Source organism: Artemia sp. Qi Xiang Cuo, chromosome 16 (genome assembly GCF_049724085.1).
Source record: "Artemia sp. Qi Xiang Cuo chromosome 16, ASM4972408v1, whole genome shotgun sequence".
NCBI lineage: Eukaryota > Metazoa > Arthropoda > Branchiopoda > Anostraca > Artemiidae > Artemia > Artemia sp. Qi Xiang Cuo.
The window spans coordinates 52798939-52822349 of record NC_142809.1 but is presented as its reverse complement, the minus strand read 5'-3'; the positions used below and the strand labels follow the sequence as shown (position 1 = coordinate 52822349).

Here is a 23411-nt window from a genome sequence, read left to right as displayed (position 1 = left end):
CCTGTATATTCCCATCAATTGTCCCCGTCTTCTTGATATTTCCCCATCAAAGAAAAAATTCAAATCAACATGCTGTTAGATTCACAGACTTGGTCAAACTAATCACTCAACAGTAGAATTACTACTACTACTGCAAACAAAATTTACTGCAGCACCAAGCCACCTAAGACTGACACAGCTGCGCACGCTCCTCTTCCACCCCAATATATTCAAAGCTTCACCTATTTAGCCCCTTCATAATGTTCAGATTTCCCTTAAATCGTTGCTTACGAGCTTCTCCCATCCTATTCCTGGACGACCTGCTTTTCGTTTAATTCAAAATAGATGGTCAATTTTTTTGTTTGGTAATGGTTTAAAGTGTTTGGCCCACTCTCAAAGCAAGTTGAGCAGGGCCAGCACGTACGTAAAAGGAGGGGAGAGGATGTATTTGCCCCCATTCTGCCATCAAAAGCTTAAAATACTACTACTAACAACTCACTGCAGTAACAAGCCTCTTTTGGCCAACACAGCTGCGCACGCTCCACCTACCACCCAAATCTTCAAACCTTCACTATTTACCCCCCCCCGCATGATGTTCCAAATTCCCTTGAATCGTTCTTCATGAAAATTTTCGTTTAGCTTTCGTTTGATATACCTTTTAATCCAATTTATTCTTCAGAATTTTATTTAACTGTATTCTCTAGCGAAGCACTAAAATCAAGAGTAGAAACAAATTAAAGCAGTGTCTTCACTGACAGTGATCTGAAAAACTTATTTCAAGAATAAAATATCAAACATCGACATCAGAGTCATCCTTACGCTTCACAAGTATTAAAATTTTTGGTTCTGGCTCTTGAATTTTAAGTGAAGCACTCCGTATTGTCCACTTTTCGTCGTAACTATTCCTATAGGATTCAAAATGAAAGACTCCACTGTTCTTGGGCCCTTTCACACCTATATCAAACACGGCTCTTAGGCCATCTGCAAAATTCTTCTGAGTGTTGCTCAAATCTGCTCCACTGTCTTTAATTGGCTCCCCTAACTCTTCTATGACTAATCTATTTCTTCTAAGAAGTGTGATAGCTTCTCTATAGAATTCGGAACGTTTTATGTTCTCTCGAATTCGAGACTTTACCCAAAAGCTTGTACCAACAACGACAAATGCGCTGCCAATAGCTATTTGGTACAGTAACCGGTTGATCCCTGACGTCTTCATTGTAGGCTGGCAGCTGCTAGTAGAAACCTTGAAAAAATAAATGAAATGAAATGCGGCAGATATTCTGTAATATGCAAACAAATTGTACTTAACATATTTTGAAGGTGCTTCCACTATAAATTACTATATCAAGCTGATTATTAAAGTATAAGTTTCATTTTTCAAACCAATAGGCTTCTGTTGTTAAATATTATACGGTAAGTTCAGAATTCAAAAATTCAGGGAAAATGTAGAACTTCAGCAATGAAGTCGTTACATAAACAGCTTTACTGTTCATTCCTTACAGTAACCTGGAGTTCTAAAGAGATGGAGTTCTAATGAAGTCGTTACATAAACAGCTTTACTGTTCATTCCTTACAGTGACCTGGAGTTCTAAAGAGATGGAGTTCTAATGAAGTCGTTACATAAACAGCTTTACTGTTCATTCCTTACAGTGACCTGGAGTTCTAAAGAGATGGAGTTCTAATGAAGTCGTTACATAAACAGCTTTACTGTTCATTCCTTACATTACCTGGAGTTCTAAAGAGATGGCTTGCATAGTCTATAGACGTGTGTTAGGTACATTGATGACATTTTTCCCGATTCATAAGCATGGTTTTTTTTTCACTTAAGACGCAGCTATATTGTGTTTACGATGGCGTATATTGATTGAATTGCCTTTGGGATTGTATTCATTGAATTGCACTTTTTGCTGATTCATCAGCATATTTTATTCACAGCAAAGTACTTGTGTTTTTACTTACGATGGCTTGAATGGGTTGATCTGTCAGTGAGCTTATACTGGCTGTGCTGATGTTATTCTTGCCGATCCGGAAGCATAGTTTATTCCTTAAGGTTCAATTATGTTGTAAGTTTGACGGCTTGCGTCAGTTGTATTGCCTGTGGGCTTGCTCTGCATGTCTGTTGGTTCAGAAACATAGTTTGTTCCTTGAGGTCGGATTGTGCTGTAAGTTCGATGATTTACGTCAGTTGTATTGCCTATGGGCATGTGCTACGTAAACTATTGGCATTTTTGGCCTATTTATCAGCAGAGTTTGCTCCTTCCAATGTGCTTGCATTGTGATTACGATACCTTGCGTAGGATATATTCTTTTTTTGGCAAAACCGATGATAGTTTTTATAGATACATGCGCAACTTAAAAACTCCAAAGGGTATGGGCATGGGCAGTATGCCCATTATTAAACACTGCAAATTCCAACCAAAACTGAAAAAAATACCAAACAGAAAACAGAAAAATAGCAGACATGGAAAAATACAAGAAGAAGAAAAATACAAGAAAAGATAAAATTAACAGGAAAATAGTAGGTTTGTTTCAATTATATTGACAGGACTGCATCTCTAACGTTGGTACTGATGGCATATAATGATTTGCGTGGGCTATATTGTCCGTGGGTTTGCATGTATTAATAGTATACTTTGGTGATGCATCAGCATATTTCCTTCCTACTGATGAATGCTCAGATCACATTATATAGTTGATAAATCTGAATTATCCGCGACTACTGCACCAACTAGCGCGCCATCTATTCCGTTCGTGGCTTTTTGAGCTGAATAATATTTAAGTTTCAAGAATAAATTTTATTGTTGATTAGTCATAGCATTCTTTGATGCACAGTCGGGTACCTGAGTATGCTTTTTTTAACATTATATGATAGGGCAGTTAGACATTTGTATCATATACTTGTTGTCTGCGGATTGGAATCAATATATTCTGTAATCCTAGTGCTATGTATGAGAATAACACTAATGCGGTTAAGGTATGAAATGAGGATAGCAGCTGGTTTTGTATTAAATAAGAAGTTAAGCAGGGTTATGCTCTATCCCCATTTATATGGATTATTTTGATGGACTTTGTCTTAAGGAGCACAGGGAAGGCAATGGGAGATCACGGAATCAAATGGGGAGGAAAAAGTCTCCTGGAATTAGACTATACTGATGGTTTAAGCTTCCTAGAGGAAAGTGTGAGCAAAATGAATGAACTTTTAGAGGTTTTGCGAGTTCAGGGTGCAGGAATAGGTTTCAAAATTAGAATAAGTCGCTAAGGCTAGGAATAAGTGACAATAAAAAGGTGACGTATGGGTAACAAAAATTTGATCAGGTGGACAGCTTCACTTATCATTGGTAGTATTATTAGTAAAGACGGTGTGAGCAGTTAAGATGTTAAAAGTAGAATAGCCAAGGCTCCAGGCGTTTTTTCACAGTAAAAAAAAAAATTGGAAAAATAGGAAGATTATTCTCCAAACCAAGATTAGAATATTGCAAGGTACGGTGATGATAATGGTCAAATATGGCACTAAAGCATGGACGCTCCGAAAAGTCGATGAAGGTTTACTATATGTTTTCCAGAAAAATTGCCTACGGATTGTCTCGGGTACCCGGCTGACTGACCGTATTTCAGACAGTAGGCTGTACGAAAAATGTGGTTCAATCCGACTTTCTAGGGCTATAATGAAAGAAAGGGCTAAGGCACGTTCTGCGGATCAAGAATGACAAATTGCCGAAGATTGTCCTTTTCAACCAACCATCTAGGCCAAAACTGAAACCAGGTCGTCCTCGTCTGGGGTGGGAGGATTTCATAAAGAAAGATTTAAACGAAATGGATACTTCCTAGGAGGGTGTAAAGAGGGGAGCTTTGAATAGATTTGAATGGAGGAGGGGCGTGCGTAGCTGTATTGCCCTCAGGCAGCTTGGGGCTGCGGTGAGTTTTTAGTTTTTAGTAGTGCGTCACAACGGTTCAACGGCTGCGTTAAAATATTTTTACTGAGCCGTTGAAACTCGCATCCGTTATTCTGAACTGTAAGCTTCCTAGAACTATAAGTTGCATATAACTGAAAAACTTATCATGTTTATGTGAAGTTTTCCATTAATATTTGACAAACAACACGAGGTCTGTGTCCTTTTAATACAAGATTTTAGTGCTCAAGGCCTGGGGGATATTCCAGGGTAAGGAGTGTAGAACAAGAATTACATTTTTCATTAGGCATAGCTGACCTAAGATTAGCCCTTTGAATGTTTTTCTTGGCTTCTAGATCTGGATTTAACTTATTCCCAAGCATATACTTTTTATATATCTCAGTATTTTCTGCGTTTCAACGGCTGCAGTGAACCGTTTATGAGCCAAAGAGAAATCGCGCTATCTATTCAGAAAAAAATAAACAATAAAAGGCAGCGCTAAAAGTTATTGTGAAGATAACTGTAGACAACAATCCTAAGAATTTAAACCAGATTGATGCAACTTTCCTTTCGATAAAATAAAGACGCTTTTACCAATTTAAAATCACTAGAAACCTTTTTAAATACCTTTTAATCATAATATGCATTTTTTCTAAGCTATAAAGTAGCCTAAAATGAAAAACGACAGTGAAATGACTTTACTGGCAATGTCGACTTCATCACTATGATCAATCTATCAACATGTGCATGTTTGTTGAAAAGTTATGAAATATTGGAGTATTCTAACCTATTGTTCACTTGATAAAACAGAAAGGTAAAGTGATTATTTATGTGCTCTAAACTTCATTAGCCTACATATTGATGAAACAGTTTTTTTCTCAAGTTATGTTAAGCAGCCAATTCATTAGGCTAGACCTTTTTGGTCACTAGGTAATTGTTTAACAGGGGGGGGGGGGGGAAATTTTCTGATGTAAATGGGAGGTAAGTTTAACTAGGAGGATAAGTAAATTACATTATGCAGTTTTGGATAATATCCAACTAGCCACATAAATTGTTTCTCTTAGGTACAGCAAGAATATCCAAATAGGTGGATAATGCTGAGTCCTAGATCTTCCAATGTATATTTAACCAGGCAGGAAGTTAACTGTGGTTAACTTCCTTACTGAAAGCTACTTAACTGTGGGTAAGGCTTACATTAACAGACTAATCAGCTGGATAAAAAAAAACATAGCCTACCACTAGCCTAGTATCAGAATTTCATCCTGAGTCCAAATATAACACTCATTTCTGTTGTAAATCATTTTCAAAATTACTTTTAAGCTTCTTCAATTTTCTTGTTTTTTTTTTCACAGAAACATATGGTGGTGATTCAATTTGAAAAATACTAAATTTTGCTGAAAGCTGTGATTTGAATTAAAATATACTAAATCCTGTTGAGCATTGATTTGATATGAAAAATACTAAATCTTGTTGAGTGGTGATTTGATTTGAGAAATCAAACAGTTTGAATTATTCATTTTTTTGTGGGAGAAAAACTTACAGTAAAATTCAAAAATTATGAAGTTGTTCAAAATTCAAAATTTTGCAGAAATAAGAAGCACAACTGCTCCATGTATAGTGTTTGCATCCCTGGTCTTTTAGAGTGCTTTTTGAAGCATCTCCATAGATTTTCTAAATCTGAGTATGAATGGAACAGTCCTGTGGATCAACAAAATTGGCTGAGTTATTGATTTGGTAATGAGTATATCCATGGCTGGACAATGTACTATAAGCATTTATCACTGTAAATAATGCTTCCAGGCTTAGTATATTTTTTTATAATAGGAATTAAAGTTTCCTTGTTTCTTTGGAGGCCTTCTTGGCTGTCAGTCATGGCTACAATAATTTTTCTTTTGCTCTCTCTCTCCATTCCACCAAAAACCCAAACTTGCCATTAAATCCTTCCCCTGTTGTACTTTCTTCTTGCCATTAAAGTTTCATTGATTTTCTACTTCAACACCCTGCCCTCCTATGGGTTCTTGGTTTCCTTTCCAAGCCATCAAAACTTCTGAGCAAAAAGACCTCCAGTAAATGCTTGTTTTTTTACTTATTTGGAGTTCCTCAATAACTGTTTGATGATCCAATAGAAATTGATTTATAAATATCAGGATTTGATGAGGCTTAATCCCGGCCTGATGCAAGAAACTCCCTTTTCTATTGGATACTGAATAGCTGCAAAATGTTCTCTTTTTGGTCTTTGGGATGACATAGATCTTACTGCATTTCTACATATTTTCATATGCACAATAGTTGCATGGTGTATTGCAGCTTTGGCACATTACTAGTGATGGTAAGACACCTTGAGTTCTGAAAGAGTTGTTGCTTGCTTCATCATTATTTATAAATCTGTTTATTGCAGTATAGTATGACATTTCACATGACTGGCACATAGACATTTTCTAATAACTGGCAATATACAAATCAGAACAGTTGAAAATGATATTTTTCTATCTGAGTAATCTGAATTTTTTGTTCTAGATTTTGGCCTAAATATAACCAAAGTCCAAGTTATAAACTATATCTTAGTTCTGAATCAAGAACAACTAAACAGGGAAGACCTATTTTGTAAAAAAAATGAATAATTCAAACTGTTTAGTATTTCTCAAATCAAATCATTGCTCAACAAGATTTACTATTTTTCATATCAAATCACCGCACAACAAGATTTAATATATTTCAATTCAAATCACAGCTTTCAGCAAAATTTAGTATTTTTCAAATTGAATTGCCTCCATGACGTTTCTATGAAAAAACAGGAAAATTGAAGAAACTTAAAGAAGCTTAGAAGTAATTTTGAAAATAATTTGTGACAGAAATGAGTTTTATATTTGGACTCAAGATGAAATTCTGATGATAGTGGTATTTTTTTTTTATATATATATAGCTGATTAGTCTGTTAATGTAAACCTTACCCCTTAACTGCCTAGTTGGATTAATATCAAAAGGGCTAGGACAAAGTGTTATCCGCCAAGTTAGATGTTCATGCTATGTGTAAGAGAAAAAAAATTTTCTGACTAGTTGTATATTATCACTATTTTGCATGAAGAATTTACTTATCTGTCTAGTTCGATACATATCAGAAGCATTAAGTTAAAGTATTACCCACCTGGTTAGAGATACTAAGTTGGCTCTTATGCTTTATTGTATTTGGCTAGCAAGATAAAACTATTTTTCTTTTAAATTTTAATTATTTTCCTAGGTGGATAATTTGTTATTTGCTTAAAAGGATTTTTCAGATGGCTAACTAATTGGAAAATTTTGGCAATAACTAAGTATGGTTGGATATTATTTTTACATTCTATATAGAATAGAAATTTTTAGATATTATCCATTGGGTATACTCCCAGTCAATAATATGAATAAAAAAAAATTACCTTTTTGTTTTACTGTGATGCCTTTTAAGTAGTTTCAGGCTGTTTAAAAATCACTGCAAATTTGTTTACAAATAACATTTTACTTTTAAGACTGATAGGAATGTATAATCCTAATTACTATTCCTGAATAAGGGTCTCATTAATCAGTTTTTTTTTTCAAATTGCATTAACAACTTTTGGTTACTATGGGCTGTTTTGAGCCCTGTTAAGGCCTCAAACTAGAACTTTTCCCAGAAGCAATTATTGAATAAGGAAAGAGTGATGTATTCACCTTTTTCTGAGCTAAATTATGTTAATATATATAAATCTACTGGAAACTCTTCCCCTCTACAGAATTTCCCCCCTTAAAATTCTCTGCATATTAATAATTAGTCATTAGTATAGGCTGCTGTTAATATTAAGTGTTTTAAAATTTACACACACATAATTGATAAACACAAATATATCAATTTAATTTGTTCAAATATCATGTGTTTCATAATAGAGTTATTCCCCAAACAAAGTTGTCCATACTCTGCATTTGTGTAAATTAGCCTACTGTATTAATTTATTTTGGTTGCATATATAAAGAGCTAGAAAAAGATTTGCAAATAAGATCCCTTTTAGTATTGAAATTTTCCACTCCCAACTTTCCCTTGCTGGAAAATGTTCCCCATGTGTAAGATGATGATAGTACTTTTCAATTTAAAAAGTATTTGGTTGAATTCCAAATTCAGAGAATTTATTGAAAAAAAAATTTAATTCTGGGAGTATATTAGAGGACAGGATTCATAATTAACCATCAGCAAGAAAAGCATGAAGAAGAGCTTGGAAGGAAATTTGATGCCTAAAAACTTTGCAAGAGTCAACTCAACCATGGTCAACTCAACCATTTCTTAAAGTTTCTTGATGATTAAACAAACAGCACAAAGATCACATAAATACATACAGTATAGTAATGCATACAGTAAAAGACTCACAATTTGATATTTATTTATTTAAAACAAAAACAGAATAAGCCATAGACTTGTCTCATTACAAATAGACAATAAATTAAAAGGGAATAACAAAAATTAGACCCCTGCAGTGTTGCCAGATCAAAGGAAAGGATTATTCTTTTTTTATCCCAAAATGCTTTTTTGGGTATTTTTGGACAGTTTTTTGCAATGCACAGGTTTATTCTCCCAAGTTTCACAAACAAGCTAATAAGGCAAAGCAATAGTAAAAATAGCATAGAGAATAAATAAAAAGGCTTTTTTTTTTGTTCAGGAAAAGGATATTGGTTCACACTGTATTTTTTTGTTCAAACTATTTCACTCCAAGGCGCCTTTCTTCTCAAAGCAGTTGCCAGCCTTTTAAAACATAGTCTTATTTCATCATACAAATTTTACTTCCCATACACTAAAGAAAAAAATCAGTTCATATTCACTGACCTACTTTATCTTTGATTTCAAATTTGTCTTCTTGACCAGAGGGTGGAAGGCCTAAATAGAGGTTCTTGGAATTGTGGAGCCTTGTCAGATTGCCTGTACACATTTGCAACAAACTATATCTTTTGGTCTTAGTTGTGATTTTATAACCATGATGGCTTCAATATTTTCTTTCTTCAACCTGTTCCATTTTATCAACTTGACATTATTTGTCCAAGAATAATTTTTTTCTGAGTCTGATGCAGTAGGGAGAGCACCCTCTTGGCAAGCTCTGCCAGGCCTTGGAAAAAGTTGGTGAAGTCTCTTGTTTTGCATATTTTCTCCACATCAAGTCTATAGTCATTTTACTCATATCTTCCTTTTTGGAGTCACTAAAAGTATATGGCAGCTTTCACCACTAGGATTCAATATCTGTGTTTTATGTGAAGTGACAGGATACTGGCTCTTTTTGTTCTTCAAAAGGGACTCATGGAAATTGCTTCAGTGTTTGTGTTGCTGTGGTAATATAAAAACCTAATCATCTTTTTGGAAAAGTGCTTATGTCCTTAGGGGCTATTTTACCATTCTGCATTGATGCCATAAGGAATTCTACATCTTCATCTCCTAAAAAAATGTGTTCTAATGATTTGTTATGACTTGGATTTGATGGATTGGTCTTTTTACAGTGTCTGAGAAACTTTTCTCCGAGTCTTGATGAACTTTTCACACTCAGGCTGCAAATTTTCAATGAGAATTTTTGCTGATTGGAAAAAGTAATTCAAGTTGAAGAGAGCATAATTAAGAAAAAGCAAATACAATTTTGTGAATAGGTCTTTTATTTATAGCAAGATTTTGTCTGCAGCAACTTGCCAGTCTCACAATGCACAAGTGAGCATCAAGCCATCTTGTGTCTGGAAGATTAAGCAGTCTCTTCAAGTATGTTTTATAGTACTCTTGAAACTCCATAAGAATCACTGTTCTTTTTGAACTTGAAGAACCATAATTAACAATCATCCTGACTGATACCTTGACATTCTTTGATATCTTGGCTGTAGCAGCAGTACATAGATGGATTGAATGGCAAATACATTTCAAAAGCACTAGGTCCTCAGAGTCCTTGAGTTTTTTATACCATTAGCAGAAAGATTGGTAGGTTCAAGTTTAATCATCCCAAGTAATTCTGTACAGATCTTCCCATCACTCATCATAGCTTATTTTACTAAAACACACAAGCATTTATCCAATGTGTTGTCGGTAAATTCGTCTAGTAGTAAACTAAAGAATAAGTATTTGAGCTCTGCAAATGTTTGAGAATCTTCATCCTTGTGTAGAATTTGAGAATCTTCATCCTTTGTGCAATCATTCTAAAGCTTTTGTCAGTCATATGTGATTATTCATCAAATTCATGCCCCCCTCCCAAAAAAAAAGAAAAGAAAAATCTGCTCTTTTCATCCATGTATTTGGAGATTGCAACACCTTGAAAGCAAGAAGCAAGGAGGATAGCCTTTTTTTCATTTTAGACATTTTTACAATCGTCTCTCTTTTGATTGCCAGTTCTCAAGTTTATGAGCCACTTATCCCCTTCAATTATGGTTCTTCATGCAGGGAGTTTTGTTACTAAAGAGGGCTTCTCTAACTTCACTGAGCATTGGGCAGCAGAAATATTTATACTTCACTGTTAAAGAACCTTGTCAGTAGAGCAGTGTAGAAGCACTAGAACTGCAGACTAAATTTCTTTGGCAGGTTCTTTTGCTATGAGTAATGCCCAAGTATTAAGCCAAGCCAAATTGCCACAGCCACATTTTGGCAAAAATATAAGTTTTCGGGTAGCCATATTAAAAACCTGTGACCAAGCTTTGCAAAAATCTAGTTGAACTGAGTATGGGGTTTGGGGTATGTATTGCATGTCTGATCATGTAGATCTTAAATAAGGTCAGAGGAGGGCAACAAAGTGCATAAAAGATTTTTATGATGTCCCTTACCCATCTTGTCTATAAGTTTAAAATGCCATCTTTCATATATTGATACAAGAAAGTAATATTAGCACAAAAACTTTAAGGCTGAAGTCAAGATTTCTGTCCTTTTTCAACTGGATATTTCAAACAACTTCTGGTCACCCCCAGAGGAAACAAGCTAACACCTGGCTAAGAAACATGTTCTTCTAAAATAGAGTTATTTACATTTTCTTTTTTTTGACATGGCTAGAATATGCATAGCTGTTCCTGGGGGGTGGACTGGGGCAATTGTCCCAGATGCCATGGCCTTGGGGACACCCTGGCTGCGAAATTGCCCACTTTGATCTGGCTTTTTTGAGTTGGAGGAGAGTGCTGTAATTAGTTTTCCCCCAGGTGCCATCAACCCTAGAAACAGCTCTGAAAATTTGTCCTGGGCTAGTACAGGTTTCTTTATTGGCTAGAATTTCAGCTGAAAGCTTTTACAATTCTGGCAATGTTGGACATGCCAAAAATTTAGGAACCAGGACTTGAACAGAATTTCACTTTTAAATATGATGCTCATCCAAATGAAAAGAAGAGAAATTGTGAAAAAAAAGAATGTAATGAAGGAGGATCAGAATGATGTTACCTCCAAAAATCAATGATCTTCAAATAAAGGCATTAATGAGCATATGTTTTCAGTTACTTTTTGTCTGTCATGACTACTTCTAGTACTGCGATTACAACTGTGACTGCAAAAACTACTGCAACTTCTACTAACATAATTACAACTATTGAACTAAATCAAAACTATGGAACTAGTTTGGCCAAAAATATTTTCATATATATTTATTTTTAAAATATCAACAATTTTTTTTGCACAAGGCTGGGGAAACAATTTTTTGAGTAGCAATAAATTCTGTAATACAGAATAGTGGTAAAATTTTTTATCTTCAGATAAAAATGTAGATGTCACTAACATTCTCAAGGCATTTGGCGAATCTGAATCTTTTCTTCAACAAATTTGGATAAACAATTTTCTGAATTAGCAGCAAGTCACTATTCTGTATTTCAGAATTTATTGCTACTCCAGAAATTGTTTCCTCAGCCTGGTGCAAAAATATTGTCAGATATTAATGAAGAGCCAAAATTTGAACCCAGAAAGTTTTCTATATTTTAACTCTAGGCCTTTTCTTCTTGTATGAGTTAGGATACTATGAAAATAGGCTCTTAGATTCAAGTTTAGCTTGGAATCTTGCTCAACTCCTTGTGATCAACTTATCAAATTGTACATTCCAGGAAAAGCAGATTAGTGCCCCCCCCCCCCCAGGCCCAAAAAAGTCAGACATAAGAAATGTATTAGAATAATAGACTATTCATGAATGCAAGGTATACCAAAGCTTCTAGCCAGTCACAACTGAAATAATCATTTTCTAAGGTAACTGGCACCTTTCTATTTGTTGATTTTCTTAATTGTTGTATAAACTTAAATAGTTGTTAAACAAAAAAGTTGTTAATATTAAAACAAAAAAATGTTAAACAAAAAAGTTGTTAATATAAAACTTTTAATAGTAGTTACACAAAAGTTTTCAATATTTTAATTCTAGGCCTTCTCTACTTGTGTGAGTTAGAATATTCTATAAAAATAAGCTCTTAATTTAATAAAATAAGGTTCAAGTTTAGCTTAGAATCTTGCTCAACTCCTTGGGATCAATTTGTCAAATTCTACATTCCAGGAAAAGCAGATTAGTTTCACCCCCCCCCCCCCCAAGAAAAAAGTGAAGCATAAGAAATGTAATAGAGTAATATACTATTCACAAATGCAGAGTATACCAATGCTTCTAGCCAGTCACATACTATAATATTTATTTTCTAAGGTAATTTGCACCTTTCTGTTTGTTGATTTTCTTTATTGTTGGATAAACTTAATTTGTAGTTAAACAAAAAAAAACTATTAAAACAAAATTGATCTGACTTCTGACTTATTGGGTAATTAGGGAATATGGGGTATGTGTATTTGCCATATTCCTTAAAAAATATGTTTGGTAACTTACTGGAAAAGATAAAGTTGCACATAGCCAAATATATTAGACATTACTAGACGGGTTATTCTGGGGATGGGGGCTGAAATGCCATAAAGTCTATTTCTGGGCCTAATTTTTTCCACAAGTTACTAGTGGGGTAGGGTTTCTCTGAAATTTCTCCAAGAAAATCTTTGGGTCAATTCCCCCCTGCATGAAGGACTAGGGTATAATTTTTCAATGGCGATATCCTTTTTGTTGCAATTAATTCTTCTTTATGAGGTTTCCAGATAGGTCTTGGAAAAATAGTTTGAACCCCTCCCCCCAAAATTTACCCCATCCTCAAGTCCCTTTAGAATTTTTAGATTTACTATTAGCTGGCTGTATCTACCAACACTCAATAAAATACAAATATATATGTTGTGGAGTTGTTTATAAAGTCTGGAATATGGAATGGCTATGCTAATATACAAGGGCCATTAAATAACCAACAAGACAAATTGCTGTAGTTTATAAATGATTTATTTAGTCAATTCAAAACTTTGACTGTACAATTATCCTGTTGTTGTGCGAATTTCTGCATTTGCGATGTTGAAAAAAAAGATCCCACCTAGGTTTGAACTGTTTCCTGATTTAGCAGGACCACATGTGGGCACGCATTGTCATAAAGAAAAATCGCACATTTAGTCAAAAATCCCTTATGTTGTGTTCAAATGCAGCTTACAGCTTGAGTCTTACTTTTTTGTGACAATGTTACTGCAATACAGGCCATTGATGGATCAACAGTCGTGATCTTCTGATCATGATCTTCTGATCATTGATAGTCTGAATGGGTTGGCTCCAGGTGTAAGCATGACTTAAGGCCTGTTATTCAAACAAAAGTCATGGGCCCTTGACCAAAGGAGTGATTTTTCTGTATGACAGTGTGCGCCCATATGTGGCACTGCTAAATTAATAAATGGAGTAGGAGATCCTTTAAAACCACCCCATAACCCCCCATAACCCCAACTTTGCCATTATACTTTCATTTGTTTTGACCCTTTAAAGAGGCTTGAAGCAGAAGCCAATCAAGAAGTTAAAAATCAGGCCCAGAAGTGGATTCAAGATCAAGCCAAAGAATTTGATGCCAGATATGCATACATTAGATCAACAATGGGATAGTTGTACACAACTATACATAGTTGTATATAACTGGGGGCTGTGTAGAAAAGTAGCTGAAGTTTTGAATTGATTAGATAAATTGTTTCTGAGCTACAGTGAATTTGTCTTGTTACCTATTGAATGACCTCCCACATATTTAATGCACTCTCAAACTAATCAACTCAATATTGTCTCAATGCTGCCAACTTTTGTCAATGTTCTGTGAGGTCGTCCTACGAGGTATGGGCTGATCTGTTTTTTGTGGTTCTAAAAAGAAGCAGAGACAAATTTATAAAGTTTCTATCAAGATGAACTAATTCATTAGGGATATGTGACATGACTCATTTGCAGGGGCCAAGTAACCTGAGCTGTTTATGATCTCTAGGTCCAACATTGGGTCTTTTATTGGGTATCAATATATACACTAGGCATGGGTATATGCACTCCTAAACTAATGGGCCAAACATTGTGCATTTTTGGACATATAATGTAGTTAACACCATTAAAAACGTGGGTTGATCAGCTTTTTTTTTGAAGAAGAGAAAAATTTCCATCTAGATGAACTAATTCATTAGTGGTATGTGGTGCCATTTAAGAGGGCTTACAATCTTGAAGGCCAATGTGGGGTCTTTTGATGGGTATCAATAAGTACTGTAGGGATACAACATAGGAACATGGACTGATCAGTTTTTTTTTGTGAAAAAAGTAAAAAGGATCCATGAAAATGACATAATCGATTTGCAATAGATGGTTTGTGAAGGCTGAAAGAACAGAAAAGGAAGAGGAAGAAAAGAAAAATAAAGAGAAATGACAAGAACAAAGGGAAAACAAAAGAAAGGCAACATGATTTAATTTGCTGGCTAAGCAAAAAGGAGCCATTCACAAGGGCTGGAGGTACAAGTAAAGAAAAGAAACATATTGGCTCTATACATAAATTTGGCTTTCTAATTTTCTTGTTCAAATTTGGAATAAGATTAAGTCCATTTGTAACTGATGTGCGCAACTGTATGTTTGCTCCAAGCCCAGATGCTAAGAACCCTCTGCATAAAGGACATGCCATTTAATCCCTACACTACTGCTTATGTTTTCCATTTGGTACTTTATGCAAGTTAAAGAAACTGATAGTGTGTACTATAGTGAGAAGTTAGTCTTTTGATTCCCTTCTCTCTAATGACCAGGACTGTGACTTTATTACATTCTCCAGTGTATTACATTTAAAAAATTTATTCGAAAACACATTTTTTAATTTTGGCTACTATGAACTCGGATCTGCTCTTTTTTAGATTGCAGTTAATGTTGCAGCCATGATTTGGCACTCTATCCAAAATAAAGATGCAAGTTACCCAAGGGCGGATCCAGGATTTTTTTCGGGGGGAGGGGGGTTACTAATTTTTGACTCAGTTTTCAACTAATTTTACTGATTTTTACCTAGGTTTTACTAATTTTCGACTTACTTTCGACTCGGTCAAAAATTTCGGGGGGGGGGGTTCAAACCGGGTAACCCCCCCCCCTGGATACGGCCTTGGAGTTATCCCATTTTTTGGGCCAGGTGCCCTTATGACCTTTAATGTTGCGTTTTCATTATCTTTTGATATTTTTAATTCGTTTGGTATTTTGTGAAAGATAAAAAAGTAGTAATATGCAAAATATGGGAAAAGTCTACTGATTCCCTTCCCCATTATATGGGCTATGTGCAGTTATGACCTTTAATGTGGCATAATCATTACCTTTTGGCAATTCTAATTTATTTGGTTTTTCCTGAAAGATAAAAAAAGAAATAATATGCTTAGCCTCTTGATGCCCTCCCCCAATTGATATGGGCTATATGCAGTCATGACTTTTAATATGGTATTATTATTACCTTTTGATATTTCCAAGGTGTTAGGTAATTCACAAAAGATAGAAAAGTAATAATATGCAAGTTATGAGAAAGTCTCTTGTTGTCCTCCCCCAATCTGTCTGGGGTATGTGGAGTTATGACCTTTAATGTGGTGTATACATACATGATTTTTTTTTGTGAAGACTCCATTCATTAAGTTATTAAAAGTGCAAATTAATGTCAAATAAACCGTAAAATTTAGTATTGTGCCAAGTGGCTGAAACAGGTGGGTGAAACAGAGCAAGTTACACCAAAGACAAAACTCCGAAAATGGCAATGGTTTTGCTCTAAATCTAATTTTTCCAAGCATTAGGCCCACCCCTGCTTTTAATTGGGTTACCAATTAGATCAATTTTCAAAACAAATGTTTGGGGTTTCTAGTCTGTTTATGTTATTATAGTAGTTGAATGTTTTCCTTTTATTAAATAAATTCCATTTCAGCTTGTATTTAAGACTTAGACTTCCTCTAAGTAGCAGGAAAAAATTAACCAATTTTAAAGCTTACAAATAATTGAAATTGAAAATAGGTGGATATACTAGCAAATTGTGAAAGCAATTGAAATAATGAATCAAAATTAGTGCTTTCAAAAACTGCTTTTGAAAAATACTATTAATTTTTTTATTAACAATTTTTTTTATTCTCCGTGAAAAAGACCTTTTTAGCAAAATATGGAAAGTATTCCATATTTTATTAACGTGATAGTCTATTAACCCATCACATGCAGAAAGAAACCCCAAATTGAGACCTCTATCTAAAATATGGACCTTAAGTTTGAGGTATTATCTCTAATAATGGGTCTTAAACACAGAGCTGAAATTAACTCCACTTTTTTGATCGTTTTTTTTTTTTTCACTTGAAGTAAGTTACATTTTGACTTAGGCATTAGGTAGTGCAAACAGAAATGAAAGGCTCGGTGGCCCCCTAGGTTATAACCTATACTGACCTCTTGAGTAATACAATGGTAGAAATGAATTTCAGGAAGCATTACCTAGTTTATTTCAGCGAGTGTGTTCCTAAATTTGTCCTGATTATGTTGTTTTCATTCTATCGCAAGTTACATCCCAGTTGTTTATTGACATTTTTTGACTTCACGCTCGAGGACCAGGTAGAGCGATTTCCTCTAAGATTAGGGTGAAGGACCCTGTCCCACAACAATTTAAGAAATTTGTATCCACAAACGTACTTTCATGTTACCTTAAACGCCACCTCCCAGGAAAATTCTCTGATAACACTCCTTATCCTTCCTTCTTAAACTTTGACCCCCTCCTATCTTCGTTCTGGAGTAGGATTTTAATGCAATTCACTACCTGGTCGGTTTTGAAATAATTTGGCCCAGTGACTTCCCAACTACGAATCATCCATCAGAAAAATTATTAGGATGCGGTATATAATGATTCCATCTGAGAAAATACTCCAATATTCTGACAAAATTTTGGCTATGTGCACTTATGTCTATTAGTTGTATAGCTGTACAGTATATGCATATTTTTGAATAGAAAAATTGTGGAACCTAGAACACAGGTATAGGACCTATTGGGAACAGTCGCAATTGTTGCTTAAGAATATGGAGGTTTCCAAAATAGTAGGCTGTATGATTCAAGAAGACGTTATCTACTAAAGTGTCCTTAGAATGTCCTGTTTAAGCAACGTATTCTAAAACTGTCTAAAGTGTAACTCATTTTTGGTATTGAATCTATTATGTATGTAACGAAAACGAATGTATACAAATTTTGTATGCGTTTTGAAGCTTTTTCTTTTGTAAAACCCCTACCCAAAAAACATTTTATAATTGTAAACATATGTTAACAAATGTAAATGTTTACAAATGTAAACAAATGTAAAAAAAAAATTCTGTGTGCACTTATGTCTATTAGTTGTATAGTTGTACAGTATATTAAAGCGGACTTTAAGCACATTGAATGAATTTTTCAAAATAAAAATATTTCAAAACTGTTTTATTTCTAGTAAAATGGGCAATATTTTCTTTTTTATACTAAATATAGGCTAGATAAGCCTTTATATCTAGCCCTAAATATGGGCTAGATAAGCTAAATATGGGCTAAGATGTTCATTTAAAAAGTAGTGATGTTGCAGAAGAAACGTATTTCCTCTTTTTGAAGGAAAAATATAAAAGCGTTTTATATCTAGAAAATGACCTCTTAACAAGCATAAGGTATTATTAATTCCATTTTTTTGCTGTACCATCACTTATGCTACATAAGAACACTTATGCTAAAAAAGAACATAAGAAAAAGGATAAAATGCTGTTGTCGACGCCTCCAAAATGTAATGTAAATGGTCTTAGGGTCAGCCCAAACTGCTTAATTTTGAGGTCAATAGCTGATTTTAATTTAGAATTGCAGTCTTTGGATATTACTTTCGAAAATCAAGTGATGCCCGCAATCAGGGGAGGGGCTGCAAAATTTACATACTTGAGGACTTCTGCTAAGTCTCCTTAGCAAATGAACTAATTTTCAACTTTACCATTTACCTCAGCTCTGTAAAGCTCCGCCATCTTACTCCGTTTTTCAATGCATAAAGACAATTTTTTTTTTTGCAATTTTAAATTAGAATTCCATGACCAAAGGTTTTTCTACATGCCCATGTATTTTAGTGTTACAGGTGATTAATTAAGTTGATAAAATGCACATATTTGATAATGAAAAAAATTATATGTAATAAATTTATAGTCCCTTTTTTATTAGAAAAGCAGCAGTTATTATTATGTGACCTCTTTTTGTTTAGCTTTGTTAATACAAAAAGCTTTAAACTTTTTTATATTGCCTTTAGTTTATTCAGTTCGAAATGAGTGATTTTTTTCTAAATTCTAAGTTTAGTGCATTTGCTGCTTCATTTAAATTAAGCAACTCGAAAATTTGTGAGTACAAATTCAAGTACAGGGTCTTCACTCTTTTTCTCTTGCTTTTTAAACATAATTCTAAAACATAGGTCCATACGTTGGGAAACATGCTCCCGCTCGGGGGCTTGACATATTCCATTGAAGCAATCAGGATATTTGATAAGCATTGGTAGAGATTAAAAGATTTTATTGTTGTTTCTTTTTTATAGAATTAAGCTTAAAAGGGGGTGGTATGCCAATTTCCTCAAATAGGGGAATGTCAAGCCATGGGTGCACAAACGGAGGTGCAATTTCCACCCCCAAGATTGTTCTAGAGACCGCCATTGCAAAATTGATAAATTATTGTGTATAAATATTTTTTCCTATTTGGACACCCCCCCCCCCTCCCTTCTGAAGAGGTCATTGCCAAAGCAGTTGATTCTCTGTGGAGCTATGGAGAGAAGCTAGAGGGTTTGGCAACATGTGCTGTGACACATTTGCTTGTAGGGATTCTTGGTACTTACAATATAAAGTGCTGTGTCCTAATTGGGAATAAATAAAGCAAGCATTTGTGATTAGGAAAAGATGAAAATGGCCAAGTCTTGAGGGGGTGGGGTAATTGGAATATTTTTCAAGGTGGTGTGGGAGATTAAGATAACAACAATGTTTTTTAGGCTACAGATTCCTCTTTATCCTTTTTTTTTCTTTTTAATCTTTTTTATTTCTTTTTTTTTTTGTCTTAAAAATCTTGTAAAAGCTAAAGATAGGCCTACATAGTTCACGCATCCACAGAAACAGATAATTTTTCTTTTATAAACCTTTGCCTTCTTGGTACTAAATGGCTCATTTTTCACTGTCATTTCACTTCACTTCGGAAAATCGGCTCCAACTTTGCTACCCCCCCCCCCGGATGTTGACGAAATTACGTCACTGCTCTAGGACATATCTTAGGTCTGTTCATACCTTAAAGTCGCAATTGCATATGATTTTTCTCATAGCCATTTCAAAATTATAGTCATTTGGGCAGTATGAAATTATCGTCAGTGTTGCCGTATTGAATCGTGAATATAAATAAGCAAAATTAATTAATTAAATTTGGCAACGCTTTTATTCCATAAAAATTCAAATGTTAGCAATCTATTGATCCCCAAATACACCCTATGCCTTCGAAGAAAGCTGCTCGTTTTTAAACTTTGGTTTGCCCCATGTTTTTTTACCTTATTTTTCATGATCTTTCCACCACCTTTTTTTTAAATTTGGTGCTTGCTGCTATCAAGAACTGCATAACTGCTTATGAAGGTCTTTTAATTAAATTGAATTTCTCATTTTTCCTAATTTTTAAGATACACATGATTTTGTAGCCTTCCATTTAACCAATTCCATCGATTAGATTTCGTTTTCACTGCCCGTAAGTTTTTATTTATTGAAAAAAAAAATTGCCAACTTCGCCCTCTATGTTATTTTAACAAAAATAAAATTTCTAAAATTAAAAAATAATCGTATCCATTTGATTATTTATTTGAAATTTAGTGCATCTAAAATCTCTGTCCTAGGGCCAAAATCCCCCTCTGTCGCCCCCGTAAAACCCCCTCTGCAATATCTTGACATACTGTGAAAAATTTGGCATAATTTATTTTTGTAGACCCACAGCTGCCCAAGGTGTCTGTAGTGTGGAATAACTAATTAAGTTCCATCAAAAGTGAAAAAAAAAATCATTAAAAATATGTTACTCTTCTGGATGATATTTGTTTTTATAGCCTTTGTTGTGGACAATTATTGCAGGGTTGTATGGAAACCCTTGTATATCCATCTAGGAGGACAGTAAATTGAATTATTCAACTTTTAGAACTCAACTAATATTTGGGCTCCTAAATAAATATCCATAATTGATAAATGATCGTTTCAAATTTAGTTTAAAGGTGTATTTCAGAAGACTTTAACATTTGCATCATGTAGTATGCGAAACGATTCAATTTCTGAGTATATAAATTTTTAGGTTGTAAGAAACCCCAGCGAGGACAGCAGAACTGGTGGTACATCTCGGGCATCCACATATCAGTAAGACATGGCTGATCCACTAAGTCTCCTGAGGCAGTACAATGTCAATAAGAAGGAAATTGTTGAGAGAGACAACCAAATTATTTTTGGAGAGTTTTCTTCGCCTAAAACTGTAAAGACTAATTATATTGTGTGGGGTTCTGGTAAAGATAACGCACCTAAACAATATTATACTCTTGAATGTTTGCTTTATTTATTGAAAAATATTCACCTTCAGCATCCAACATATGTCAGACAAGCTGCCGCAGAGAATATACCTGTCGTGGTGCGACCCGACAGAAAGGATTTACTTGCCTACTTGAATGGTGAAACTACCACTTCAGCAAGTATTGATAAATCTGCTCCGTTAGAGATACCGATTCAGGTGAAAAGAACAGCTGGGTCTATACTTTCATCCTTAAGGGATGATGAAAGTGGAGAAACACTTGCTAAAAGACCCCGATTCGAGGATGATGCTGTTCAAAAGGTTAAAGATCAGCTTGCTGCAAAGCTAGACGCACCGAAAGACGCCAGCGTTAGTATTGATAGATCACTGTCAGAGGCTCTTTCCATAGAGAAATTGGCGGCAATTAAGGCCAAGGTGTTGGCAAATAAACGAAAGACGATCCGCATTGGTGATGACGTAGAAAGCTCGGGGATTCGCGGTATGCTTGATGACGTTGATCTTACCAAAGATATTGTATCAAGAGAACGGCAGTGGAGAACCAGAACCACTGTTTTACAAGGACCTCCTGCGAAGACATTCAGTAAAAATATATTTAATATATTACAAGCGCTGAAGGCAAAAGAAGATGGGCGTATGAAACCACCCCATCCAGTAGCTCCTCTAGCAGGTATACCAACAACACCAAGAATGCAGTCTCAGCCTGCTTCATATAGTAGGTACCATCAAGAAAGCTTTAGAGTTGATAAAGAAACAGAAGGCTTTAAGATCGATACTATGGGGTCTTATCACGGCATGAACTTCAAAACTGTGACAGAAGGGTCTCAAGCACGCCGTGGAATGATGCCACCTCGTTCTGCTAATCCCCCGAAGGCTCCGCAACAACAGCAACCCCAGAAGAGAGTATCCAAGACGCCCATTATTGTTGTCCCTTCAGTAAAATCGCTAATTACTATGTTGAATGCAAAAGACATCCTTCAAGATTTGAAATTTATATCCTCTGAAGATAAAAGGGCTGCTGGAGCCAAAAAAGAATCTGACCTACTTATTCAGCGTCGAAAAGAAAGTAACCTGACAGTACCATACAGAGTGACCGATAATCCGCAGAAACTTTCCCCCGCGGAATGGGACCGTGTTGTTGCCGTCTTTGTTCAAGGGCAAACCTGGCAATTTAAAGGTTGGCCATGGAACGGTGACCCAACATCAATCTTTGTACATGTTAAAGCCTTTCATATAAAGTTTGACGACATGCCTCTTGATGCTAACGTTGGCAAATGGGCTGTAACTCTGATTAATTTGTCAAGAAACAAGCGGCACTTGGATAGAGCGGCGATGCTCGATTTTTGGGAAGCACTAGATAAACATATTCTGAAGAATAAACCCAGTCTACGGTTTTAGAAGTGATCTGAAGATAAGGGCGAAAAGCAACGAATTAATATTTAGCTCTTTGGTGTGTATTATGGATTATTTTCGGTTGTCAATAATTATTAATATTTTGTTTCATTACCATTAAAAGGAAACAGTGATTTTATTTGAGTTTTGTAAAAAAAAAAAATATTGGCATTAATTTATCTTTGCTTTTTAGTCAACATCTTGCTGCTCCATTTTGCGTTAAAGCAAATCTCATTTTTTTTTCTTTTTAATTAAAGTCCAAAAAATCATAATTTTGGCTTATAATTTTCTTAGTATTAAAAGAAAAAGGTGATTAGTATTATTATTGTCAGTAGGTGATAGGTGCACATGGCCAAAATTTATGATGAGGAGAGTGGAGATAATGTCGAGTATATATTTTAGTACGTGTTTCGCTTAATCATCCCCTGGGGGGGGGGATTGAGTTAAGTGCTCCTTATGTGCGGGTATAGGTCTTCTGCCTCTTAGCATTATTGTCATAGTAGATTTTTTTATTCCTTTGAAGATGGAATACTAAAATTGTCCCCTGCTTTGAAATAAAAAAAAAACTCGCAAATTTAATTGCATTTAATTTAATCAATTTGATTTAATTAAACAATTTATTAATTTTGGTTTTGAATAAGTCAAGATTTTTGCTTCAACCAATCTTTTGTTCCAGATATAATACCAGATAATAGTGGTAGATGCAAGCAGCAAACATTTTTTTGGGGGTATCTAGTTTTTGTAATGTTAACGCATCACTTCCCCCTTCCCTTGGGGGGTGATCGGAAGGTAAACACCCCATATGTGCAGGTGGTGGCCGGCACTTTCCCCGCCCCCCCCCCAGTGGAATATAAGGCATTCCAAATTTGAGAGTTTTATTTGAGTTTTTTTCCATAGGGGGAAGGAGTTTTGGTTCTTGTGTATTATACGCCACTCACTCAAGTTTACGCAGTGTAAAACTCGAGAACAAACCAGTTTCTTCCTTAGTTTCTTTCAGGTTAGCACGAGACAAGACAAAGACAAGTGACATAATAGATGGGAAATATATAACTTGGGCTATATATTTGCACGTAAGGGGGGGGGCGGGGTAACATCGTAAACTTGAGTGAGTGGCGTATAACACACAAGTTTCGGAATTTTTCATGGGGAGAGAGCTGGATTTCCAGGTATTGTTTAAAACAATCAGAAATTAAGTTAAAAAAGTTTTTTCCAACTGAGAGTAAGGAGCAAACATCAAAACTTAAAACGAACAGAAATTATAACGTATATGAAAGGAGTTGCCCCTTTCACAAGACTCTTTACGCTAAAGCTTTG

General features: G+C 35.0%; 2 protein-coding genes across 4 annotated transcripts; one reads left to right on the top strand and one right to left on the bottom strand.

Annotated features, from left to right (window-relative positions):
* Positions 1–641: 641 nt before the first annotated feature.
* On the bottom strand, positions 642–5264 carry LOC148943085 (uncharacterized). 2 transcript variants are annotated; one of them, XM_089102199.1, is made up of 2 exons: positions 5183–5264; positions 642–1222 (listed from the first exon to the last, which is right to left on the bottom strand). In XM_089102199.1, exon 2 carries the CDS (start codon positions 1193–1195, stop codon positions 770–772), a length of 426 nt encoding a protein of 141 aa, XP_088958325.1. In that variant the 5' UTR covers positions 1196–1222; positions 5183–5264; the 3' UTR covers positions 642–769. The 2 variants fall into 2 exon arrangements, with proteins under 2 accessions (XP_088958325.1, XP_088958324.1); XM_089102198.1 differs by having other exon boundaries at positions 5106–5208.
* On the top strand, positions 4405–22232 carry hyx (cell division cycle 73 hyrax). Of its 2 annotated transcripts, none has more exons than XM_089102196.1 (2): positions 4405–4683; positions 20481–22232. In XM_089102196.1, exon 2 carries the CDS (start codon positions 20550–20552, stop codon positions 22101–22103), a length of 1554 nt encoding a protein of 517 aa, XP_088958322.1. In that variant the 5' UTR covers positions 4405–4683; positions 20481–20549; the 3' UTR covers positions 22104–22232. The 2 variants fall into 2 exon arrangements, with proteins under 2 accessions (XP_088958322.1, XP_088958323.1); XM_089102197.1 differs by lacking the exon at positions 4405–4683 and adding an exon at positions 9669–9819.
* Positions 22233–23411: the final 1179 nt, after the last annotated feature.

Bases quoted from the DNA above. Each gene is read 5' to 3' on its own strand.
- LOC148943085 (XM_089102199.1), bottom strand. From the start codon at position 1,195: ATGAAGACGTCAGGGATCAACCGGTTACTGTACCAAATAGCTATTGGC.
- hyx (XM_089102196.1), top strand. From the start codon at position 20,550: ATGGCTGATCCACTAAGTCTCCTGAGGCAGTACAATGTCAATAAGAAG.